This window comes from Trematomus bernacchii, unplaced genomic scaffold (genome assembly GCF_902827165.1).
Source record: "Trematomus bernacchii unplaced genomic scaffold, fTreBer1.1, whole genome shotgun sequence".
Classification (NCBI taxonomy): Eukaryota; Metazoa; Chordata; class Actinopteri; order Perciformes; family Nototheniidae; genus Trematomus; species Trematomus bernacchii.
In genome coordinates, this window is record NW_022987830.1 from 10,001 (window position 1) to 20,339 (window position 10,339).

General features: G+C 40.0%; 1 protein-coding gene across 1 annotated transcript; it reads right to left on the reverse strand.

The window, feature by feature from the left end:
* Nucleotides 1–3,947: 3,947 nt before the first annotated feature.
* On the reverse strand, nt 3,948–10,309 carry map3k8 (mitogen-activated protein kinase kinase kinase 8). The gene is made up of 8 exons (XM_034152725.1): nt 10,209–10,309; nt 9,367–9,726; nt 9,094–9,264; nt 8,171–8,432; nt 7,286–7,392; nt 6,173–6,325; nt 4,818–5,064; nt 3,948–4,730 (listed from the first exon to the last, which is right to left on the reverse strand). The coding sequence occupies exons 1-8, from the start codon at nt 10,254–10,256 to the stop codon at nt 4,606–4,608; spliced, it is 1,473 nt and encodes a 490-aa protein (XP_034008616.1). The 5' UTR covers nt 10,257–10,309; the 3' UTR covers nt 3,948–4,605.
* Nucleotides 10,310–10,339: the final 30 nt, after the last annotated feature.

The following is a 10,339-nucleotide window of genomic DNA, read 5'->3' on the forward strand; positions in this document are numbered from 1 at the left end:
GGCTAATTTAGCATCGATCTTTTCATTAAAAAACACATTTAAACATAATATTTTCTCACAAAACTCAACAATGGTGTCTTTTAAGAGGCGATGCTCTTGGAAATGCATGGCAAAGAAAGTCACTGCAAGTGTATTTATTTGTTCCAAATAATTTACAAGCATACCTCTGCTGAGTCTCTCATCCCAATCGATTCGTGCCAGACGGCACACCCGAGGGCGGGGCTAATCCTGGATTGGGTTGCATTGTCAGCACTTTAGATGGACAGGTGATTTAACTAATCACACTAGTTTAAATGCTTTCATGAAGAATTGTCTAAATCCCAATATCCTATTGTACATCTACACTACCAGTCAACAGTTTGGAACTTTATATATACAGTCTATGGTTTGGACACACCTTCAAATTCGAAGTTTTTTATTTATTTAATTTTGTTCTACTTTATAGATTAATACTGAAGACATCAAAACTATGAAAGAACACATACAGAATTATCTAGTTAACAAAAAAGTGTTAAAAAATCCAGAATATGATTTTTATTTTATATTCTTCAAAGTAGCCCCGTTTTGCCTTGATGACAGCTTTGCACATTCTTGGCTTCTCTCAGTCAGCTTCATGAAGTTGTCACCTGGAATGGTTTTCAATTAACACGTGTGCCTTGTCAAGAGTCAATTTGTGGAATTACTTGCCTTCTTAATGTGTTTGAGGCCATCAGTTGTGTTGTGCAGAGGTAGGGTTAGTGCACAGTAGATAGCCCTATTTGACTACTGTTGTAATCCATATTATGGCAAGAACGACTCAACTCAGTAAAGAGAAACGATCGTCCATCATTACTTTAATAAATGAAGGCCAGTTGATCCGGAAAATGTCAAGAACTTATCCTGTGAATTTATCCTCAAGTGCAGTCGCAAAAACCATCGAACGCTCTGATGAAACTGGCTCTCATGAAACTGGCTCTCATGAGGACCCCCCCGGGAAAGGAAGACCAAGAGACACCTCTGCTGCAGAGGATAAATACATAAGAGTTACCAGCCTCAGAAACCACAAATTAAAGCACCTCAGATTAGAGCCCACATAAATGACCACAGAGCTCAAGTAGCAGACAAATCTCAGCATCCACTGTTCAGAGGAGACTGCGTGAATCAGGCCTTCATGGTCCAATTGCTGCAAAGATCCACTACTGAGGATGAACAACAAGAAGAAGAGAATTGTTTGGGCCAAGAAACACAAGGATTGGACATTAGAAAGTGGAAATCTGTACTTTGGTCTGATGAGTCTAAATTTGCGATTTTTGGTTTCAACCGCTGTGTCATTGTGAGACGCAGAGAAGGTGAGCGGATGGTTTCTGCATGTGTGGTTCCCACCGTGAAGCATGGAGGAGGAAGTGTGATGGTGTGGGGGGGGGATTTATTCAAAATTCAAGGCACACTTAACCAGCATGGCTACCACAGCATTCTGCAGTAGCCAGATAAATATAAATCATATTCTGGATTTTGTAACACTTTTTTGTTTACTAGATCATTCCATATGTGTTCTTTTATAGTTTTGATGTCTTCAGTATAAATCTACAATGTAGAACATTTTTCAATAAATAATAAAACTTTTGACTGGTACTGTATATATATATGTATATCTATTTGTTATTTAATTATTAATAAAACCAATCATTATTTGTATTTGTATCAGTCTCTGTGTTTGAAATGCAAAGCCTACAAAATAAGTGAAAGGGAGTTACTCAGTTTTATCTCATAGTATCTTAGTAACCGGAGGATACGCGTAGACACCAAATAAATATATAAAGTCAAATCACGAAAATTATCGCAATTGTGTATCGAAACAACAAACATTTAAGCATTTTAAAGATTCTGTAGTATTATCTAAAATTTAGATAATACTACAGAATCTTTAAAATGCTTATAAAATCTTATACAGTATATTAACTTCGGTGATTTAGATTCTAAATCACCGAAGTTAATATACTGTATAAGATTTTATATATGTCATGCTTAAGCAACGTGAGATAGGAGGACAAATGCAACAAACCACAGGTTAGCCGGCTGGCAACGTACAACAGCACTGCTGAGCATGTACGCCTAGCTTGGTAGCCTTTTGCATTATGTTTTAATGGTGTGTTGTATCTGCAAACCACTGTGTGTGTTGCACTTTTGAAGTGCATCATCATGGTCATCGAGTGGATTTGTCTTGCAATTATTTAAAAACAGTTAATCAATTTTCTTTTTTGCGAATGTAATAATATTGACTTTGTCACACATTTTTACAAAGTTTACACTATGTTTTCAAGGCACTTGGCTTGTGTAGACTGTTCAGTAAAATTAGTGTTTATGTATAGGCCTACTATAATTTGTGTAACATCTTTAACTTAAAATGTGTCTCAAACACTTTTATGAAGTCATTAGGCTGTGCTTACCTTCAGATTTACGGCAGCATGACATTGTCCATTACATGTTGACAGTTTATTTTCAATCAAGATTTGAAAAACGTAACCTCTACAGCTGATATTGGAGACTCATTAAAAGCTATCAATTTATACAAAAAATGTATCCACTCAGCAGCAACACAATGGATTAAACTCAGTAAGTTATATCTAATGTTACCAGCAGATGGTAGTATTTGTCTTTCCCATTCATTGGGGAACCAGTAAATATCCTATACTGCCACTTTCAGATCAGGCTTTGAAGCAGGCAACTCCACATGAGAGATTGATGCTCACTCACATGTGACATTTAAAAGAGAAAGAGCAGGCCTGATGTAGGAATCACTTGGGTTCCTCTGATGCAAATCAGTAGTAGATACTGCCCATACACTAACTGACTAACAATAAAAAAGTAATGTTTTTGAGAAATGTGTGATTTCTTTACCATTTAAATGCTCTTTTTGATGACATACTATAAACAAGTATGGAACATTAGCAGTTGTCCACTTTTTGTATTATATTGGATAATTGCACTGCCCGTCCAAAAAAAAGCAAAAGCAAATCTGTAAGAGGCTTCCATTGGATAATTACTGCAGTGTTTAATATGTTTCAGCTGGCAACAAGTTATTTTACCCTAGCTGATGCAGTGAGTAGCTTCTAATTTCTTTAAACAATCATGTCGGAAGACATATCCTGTCGTCGTGGAAAGGATGTTAATCAGTTTCAGAAGGTTTAAATTATAGGCCTGCATCAAGCAAAGAGGGGGCAGTGTTATGATCTGGGGTTTCTGCAGTTGGTCAGGTCTACGTTCAGCAACGTTATGTTCCCAAAGAATGAGGTCAGCTGACTACCTGAATATACTGAATGACCAGGTCTTTCCATCAATGGAGTTGTTCTTCCCTGATGGCACGGACATATTCCAAGATGACAATGCCAGGATTCATTTAGCTCACATTGTGAATGACTGGTTTAGGGAGACATCTTTTTCACACATGGATTGGCCACCACAGAGTCCAGACCTCAGCCCCATTGAGAATCTTTGGAATGTGCTGGAGAAGACTTTGCACAGCAGTGCGACTCTCCCATAATCAATACAAGATCTTGACGTAAAATGAATGCAACTCATTGAAATGCATGTTGTGACATTGCAGCAGCTTATCGAAACAATGCCACAGCAACTGCGTGCCTTCCTCAAAGCTAAAGGCGGTCCAAATAAATATTAGTGTGCAACTTTTATTTTGGACGGCAGTGTAGTATTAACTACTTTATCACCTTCTTGGACTTCAACTGTCCTGTAGCAACCAAACAATAGGAAAGCCCAACCAAAGAGAATGGGAACATGTCGTAATTAACAGCAAGTCTGCCACTTTTGGAGCCTCAGGGCCATCTGTTGACTGTCTACTGTGTTACAAACAACAGCTGAACTAACACAAAACACTACACAGTAAGTTAGATTCAAAACAAAAGGTTGTAATATGTTATACTTAAGATATAACTGAGATATCACAGACACAATTGGATTTTCATTTTTATTTAATGTATTGCATCATGAAACAAGTTCAAACTTTATATTCTTAATACTAAAAACTAAAAGTAACACACGTTTTTTTGGTGAGAAGAACATCAGACCTCATCTCAAAGGATGTGCAAAACACAAATAGGAAATCACATGCATTCCACAGAAGTGTCACTTACGATGCTATTAATATTCCACAGGAATTAACAAGAGGAAGTTCATAAAGAACTACATAGACATGTTTGCATAGTGCACACATACTTTAACAAATACTTTACATATGTTTAGTGATTAATCTTTTTTTTTAAAGACTATAACTCATATTTTCACAAGAAAAGAACATAGCATCCACCAGAAAGAAGCAGAGAGCTCTGGGAATTATACCAATAGCTGACAGTTAATGCTCAATGATACACAGTACATCTCTTCCAACCACTGTCCTGCAGTGCAGTTGACTCGCATCAGCCCATTTCAGCATCAAGGTTGAGCTCATTCCATTAATCCTCAGACTTGTAAATAGGTGCAGTTCATCCCTGACCTATGTCGCCTTGAGCTCTCGGATATATAAAACAGCAGAGCAATATGTATAAAAAGGTTAAATTATCAATTGCCTTTGACTAAAGTTCAGCCACATAATTGGTAGGCTGTGGTCCGGGGCTAGCCATATTCCGCAGTAGGGGGCCCGGTCACCAGTTTACTGTAACCTGACAAGGCCCCTAGGTCAATGTACAAGGAGCCCTTCCTCCTCGTGTGGCCAGAGTCCTCGGAGTAAAGAGAAGAATCTGCAGAAAAATGAAAAGAGTACATGTTTCAATATGGAAAGTATCTTAGTACTGGGACCAAATTAACTTCAACATGTAGGTGCTTACCCTGTGTGGTGTCATGGTGCTGGCACTGCTGGCGTAGCATGGTGTGGTTGGCCTCCTCCATGGCTGAGTCAAGGCTCCAGCAGCGAGGCTGATCCTCTCTGGGGGGGTTGATGGCCTCGTCTTTCAGAAGCTCTGACGCAGAGCTGCGCAGAGCAGGGTTCCTTTCCAGGGCTCGCTCAAGAAAGGATCGCATGGCCAGGCTGCAGTCCTCTGCTATGTCCTCCATAGGCGGGGCTTGCTTGTGGATCTGTTCAAAGAGATATGCAAAAACGGCATTAGAACACTGCAGCACGTGAGAAAAGTATAGTTACATAGACAAGTCAATGCTTCCAAAAAAACCAAGGGCCACATAATTCCTCCAGCAGCTGCCACCCATTTTCTTGACATTGTGAGTAGTAACTTGTAAAACACATTTAGTTGTAGTAAAAAGGAACAACGATAAGAAGGACATCTCAGACTGTAGCAGCAACTGTACCACGTAACATTACTTCTCCATGACAGTTGTTTCATAAGGGAAGTGAGAAAATCAAAAGAGCTGATAATCATTTCAAAAACAGAAACGGGACTTCTTTAAAGCAAAGAACCCATGTAATGGAAAACCTTTAAAAGAAACAGAAGTAGTGACTAACTAAATGGGCGAAAAGTCACACACTGCAACTAGTCACATTAAGCCTTTCTTATCTTGTTAAAATCTAGGCTGTGGAAGGTCTGAACAAGGTCACGGAAAAGAGCGTCACTTTTTCAAATGTTGCAAGATTCAAGATAGACAGTAAAGTGTGATGATGCGGTTTAATAGCTATTTTACTGGCTTCGAGTAGGTGTGAGGCTTATTGCTAAAACCCAAACTCTCTGACGGATCCAAGCTGAACTCCACAACTTGATTTGTTGTCATAAAAATGCAGCAAAAAATAACTTGGTAGTTCTGTGATTATACGGTTGAATCTTCGAAAGATATAAACTTTTACCTCAAATTACTGTCATAGTTGTAATAGTGCATGCACTATAACTGGCTGCACTAGGGCTGGGCAATAGTAGCATATGAACTGAAATTAGCATGCTAACCAGCTAGTTGAATCAGTCTAAACTACTGAATGTTTTTGAAAACGATGTGTATATCATAATACATTTAACTATTGTTTTATCACACAGGCATAGGCTTTACCAAGCTTTCTAAAAATCTAGCTGTTGTTTACTATTAAACAAAAAGATCAACCATCCAAATTGGTGGCGCTAGAGATCACTTAAGTCAAATAGCTTTAACCTCTGAAAACAATAAATGTTTTTGATGTTTTGGCCATCATCCAATAGCAACACCCTGATCCAAGTGTGGCTTTTAAAAAATGTGCAGTACTTACAATGTAGAGGTAGGATGGGTAGGCGGTGCGAGGGTATCTCAAGACCCATGGAGGGCTGCCAGTCTGCATGTGAATGATGGTGGTGCCCAAGCTGTAGATGTCTGTCTTGGTGTTATGTCCTCGACACAGAACCACTTCTGGACTCATATACATCTAAAAAAAAAGAAAGATGACATAACATTTATTAGATTTAATACCACTGCAGAGGATAACAGCGAGAAAAGGTATGACGCTATTTTCTCTTTTATTGGTTTCCAATTCAAATTAAAAAAATCAATCACGTTTTATTTATGGCCTAATACCACAAATGACACATAGGCTTAAGGGGGCTTTACAATCTGTACAGCATAGGGAACCCTCTGTAGGGACTATGTATCAGTGCTAAACAAAACAGGAAACTACCTCTTGCAGTCAAATGTTTTTTTCTTTAAAAAAACAAACAAGATAACCTTTAGACCCACGCTGTGTGTGACCAGCTAATGGCAGTGCAGAAGCGTGTTGGCCTTTGGAGAGTGAAAAGTAAACACACTATCACAGTTCATCTCTGGAAATTCCAGCCTGCTTTCCCATGTTAAAGTAAGCCTGAGCAGCCCAGTGTGTTTGGTAGCTCTGTCTCTTATTATTACTGCTGGGTGTCTGCCCTGGGACTTTCCACAAGCCGAGCCTTGAGAGGCCTAGGGTGCATGTGCAAAGTCCCATATAGACAAACACACACACAGGTCAAAACATGGGAAAGCCAGGAAAATACATGACGTGAGAAAAAGCATGTGAGCAATCTCTTGGATTAATCTTAAAATGTCCAAAGTGCTGATTACATCTGTAATGAGAACCCTATGCATTGAGCAGACTATTATTAACATCAGTGAGGTCGATGAGTGCGCTGACTGTCTGCAACAACTTGCCTATCATTTGCTTTCAATCATTTTGAAAAAGACAGACACAAGTATGAAGACTGAGAGTCAAAAAGAGCGCTGCCTTTTCCAGTAAAAACCCACACTAAGGGTTAGATAGAAATACAAGTAATGATTGGACCAAGCATTTACAAAGAACAAAATACATTATGGCTTTAAGTAATTAGTATGGGCTTACAGCCTTTACGACTTAAGTTCTTACCTCAGTTCCTCTCAGGTCTCTGGGAATGTATATATCCTCTGTCATTTGCACCGTCAAGCCAAAGTCCACCAACACTGCCTTGTCTGACATCAGGACAATGTTACTGGCTGAATAAAACAGACAAAATAATAGAAATGAGACACAGCATTTTCATTGTTTATGCTTTGCTGTGCAGGTTGGCATATGAGATAATAATTATGCACTTACAGGGAATTTAACTGGGAAAAGGCCAGTGAAGTCAAGCATGGAACGTGCGTTTAGCAAAGTCTTTGATGAAAAGTATCATCATTAGACATCTCTAAGGTATAATTACATATTTTAATCTCAGGCAGGAAGCACTAAAAACCGCAGCTAGGCAGAGGGCCAGTCTGGTCGTTGTCATGAGTCACTTGCCTCTCTGGACCCTACATTTAACACTGAGCAAGCATGAGAAGCAGGCTGGAATTTCCCAACTGTCTTTAGGCCATGAGGTTGACAGCCAGCTCTGGAGAATGCTTTGATCCCTGCAGCGCCATGTGATTCAACTAACGTGAAACTACCTCACATCCTACCTCTGCTGAGCCCCACCTACTGATATTAGAATGTTTTTTGTAATCTAGATCATTAGCTACCAGACAGTGTGACATGGCTACACTTCCTCAAAACGTGTCAGTCAAATTCTATGAGGAGGAAACTCATAATACTCTGTCTATTATAGTGTGGAAGAATGTCTGTGTCGGATATGTGTGGTGTTGCACTTCTGTTCCTCAAGTATTATCCGTCTGTGGCTTGACTTTGACGTAGGGTGCGTAAAAACTGACATTACATTATTTCCTGAATGATGTGCACAAGCTTACTGCAACTCAATAACACCCGACAAGTGAGAAACAAGTTTTTTGCTCTTACGTTTGATGTCGTGGTGGATGACGTTGTGTGAGTGCAGGTACTCCAGGCCCCGCAGGACTTGCTTGGTCACCCAGATGATCTCAAACTCCCTCATGGGCCCACAGCTGTCAAGTTTTTCCAGGACCGAGCCCCCCTCTCCGGCCTCCATGAACAGGTGGACACTTTGGTCCCAGAGCACGGCGCCGTAGAGCTCAGCAATGTTCTCGTGGCGAAACCTGGCCTGGAACTCCACATCGGCTGCTCTGAAGTGCTCCATAGGGATCTGTGAAGATAATAATGTAAATATGAAATGCATCATAACAGGTCTGTCTTCTAACATGCAGGAAATCTATTGTAACTCAGACACCAAACATAATTGTGTGCCAGTAAGCCGTCACTGTGTGTTTAACAAGGTGTACAATACACTGTGTCCACATAGCATTCTCATGATAACACCAGACTGTATGACACAACTCCTTTCTCATATGTCAATATTTTTCATGTAAACACGCTGTTCACCCCCTCAGGTTAATAATGCAGGGTTAGAAAGATAATAAAAGAGTGGAATGTGTTTTGAAAGCTCTGCTGGGAAATTAGGAGTTACATCACAACATGCTGATTTATCTCTTTCATTATGAATATGACAAAAACATCCTGAGAAGCAGTGGAATCTGTTCAATTTCCATTCTTGCATTAATCTTGGTCCATTTTGTAAGTTTAGTTTGTTACAAAAATAATGGTTCTTCTTTTACTAGCTGTGTTCCTCTTTTACTTCAAGGGGAAACAAGCAGATGTCATACTGACATTAACATTCTTTGTACAAACACAGGAGTAGATGCTTGGTAAGCAGAGATGACTTGGCAAAAGAAATATTTGGCAACTATTGTAAGACTTTCGAGAAGTCAGTGCAGGCTGAATTCCAGCTGTTGCGCAGCAGGCCTCACCAGTTTGCAAGCCATTCTCTTCCTGGTGTTGGTGTCCTGAGCCAAGTGGACTTTCCCAAATGATCCCTTAGGCACAAGGCTAGTGCCATGATTCTTGTAGGTCAGCTTCCATGGAAAGAGGAGCACGTCTATGTTGATCTGGTAGCGGCCTTTTTTAACAGCCATGTCCTTCTGCAAGGTCAGTTAAGGAACAGTTATAGAATGTCCATGCACACAAATGTTCATTGTTGTTATCAAAGAAGCACAGTCAAAAGACAAAATAAGTCTTCTTACCTTGTTCAGTAGGACTCCAATCTCCTCAGGTAGATGCTGCATGGCTGCTGCCTGCATGTTGGACAGCAGGTTGACAAAAGACAAGAGGTCTGTCACTGTCCCGTACCGAACACCACCAACCCCATCATCATAGTCCTTCTGCTGACTCCCCGAGACCCCCGTCTCCTCATTTTCGTCCATCTCCTCCTGGGAGAGACTTTCCTCTTCCAACGACAAGCCTCCTTCCTCCCCGTCTTCTTCAAGCTGATAAAGAGTCTCTGCAGCGTTGATGATGTCTTCTAAATTCATGTGAGCCAACAACAATTCTAATCCATTGTCATATTTATAATCCATCTTGATGCTTGACTTGTGCTGCTCACCCTAAAAATGAAACATCAGGAGGTCAGCTGGCAGGAGGAGCACAGTGGGGAGGGGCTAACCAGGCTGTGAAGGGAGTTTCACAGTAGGCTACAGATGGGAAGCCCCCACCAGCCAAACTGGCAACTTATTTTATATCTATATAACACAGACTGCTAAGAAAATGTTGTGTCAAACAGAAAAACATGAATAATTGTTGAGCTGTGAATAAGAACCCAACTCATTCTACATGCAAATCACACACATCTTCTCTGCAAAATATTTGTTGAGAGTCATTCCATTTCTATGAAAGCTCAAATGTAAAGAAATAGCCCAAGCGACGAAGTTACTTATATGTGACGTAATGTAAAAATGTAGTCAGGATACCTGCCTAAAGAAAAGTATAGTATTTATGTTGTATATCTTACAGCCAATCTGTAAAGTTAGCTGCTATTTGGTAACTAAACAACGTGTTATTGATAACGCCAGAGATATGGAAAACTTACCGTAATAATCTTTGAAACGGAAGCTTTAAGTGCCGCTCCTCTCTTCATCGTCTCGAGCGTCTGACTGACTGGAAGGGGACGGACGGTGTTAAGAAGGAAGTAAACAGAGGAACTGCATTCGACCGGTGCGT

Excerpts from the sequence above, each read along its gene's own strand:
- map3k8 (XM_034152725.1), bottom strand. The coding sequence starts at position 10,256 with ATGAAGAGAGGAGCGGCACTTAAAGCTTCCGTTTCAAAGATTATTACG. Across the intron at positions 9,265-9,366 it reads TTGGAGTCCTACTGAACAAG|AAGGACATGGCTGTTAAAAA; the intron begins GTAAGAAGACTT and ends CTGACCTTGCAG. Across the intron at positions 6,326-7,285 it reads GAGACCTGAGAGGAACTGAG|ATGTATATGAGTCCAGAAGT; the intron begins GTAAGAACTTAA and ends CTTTTTTTTTAG.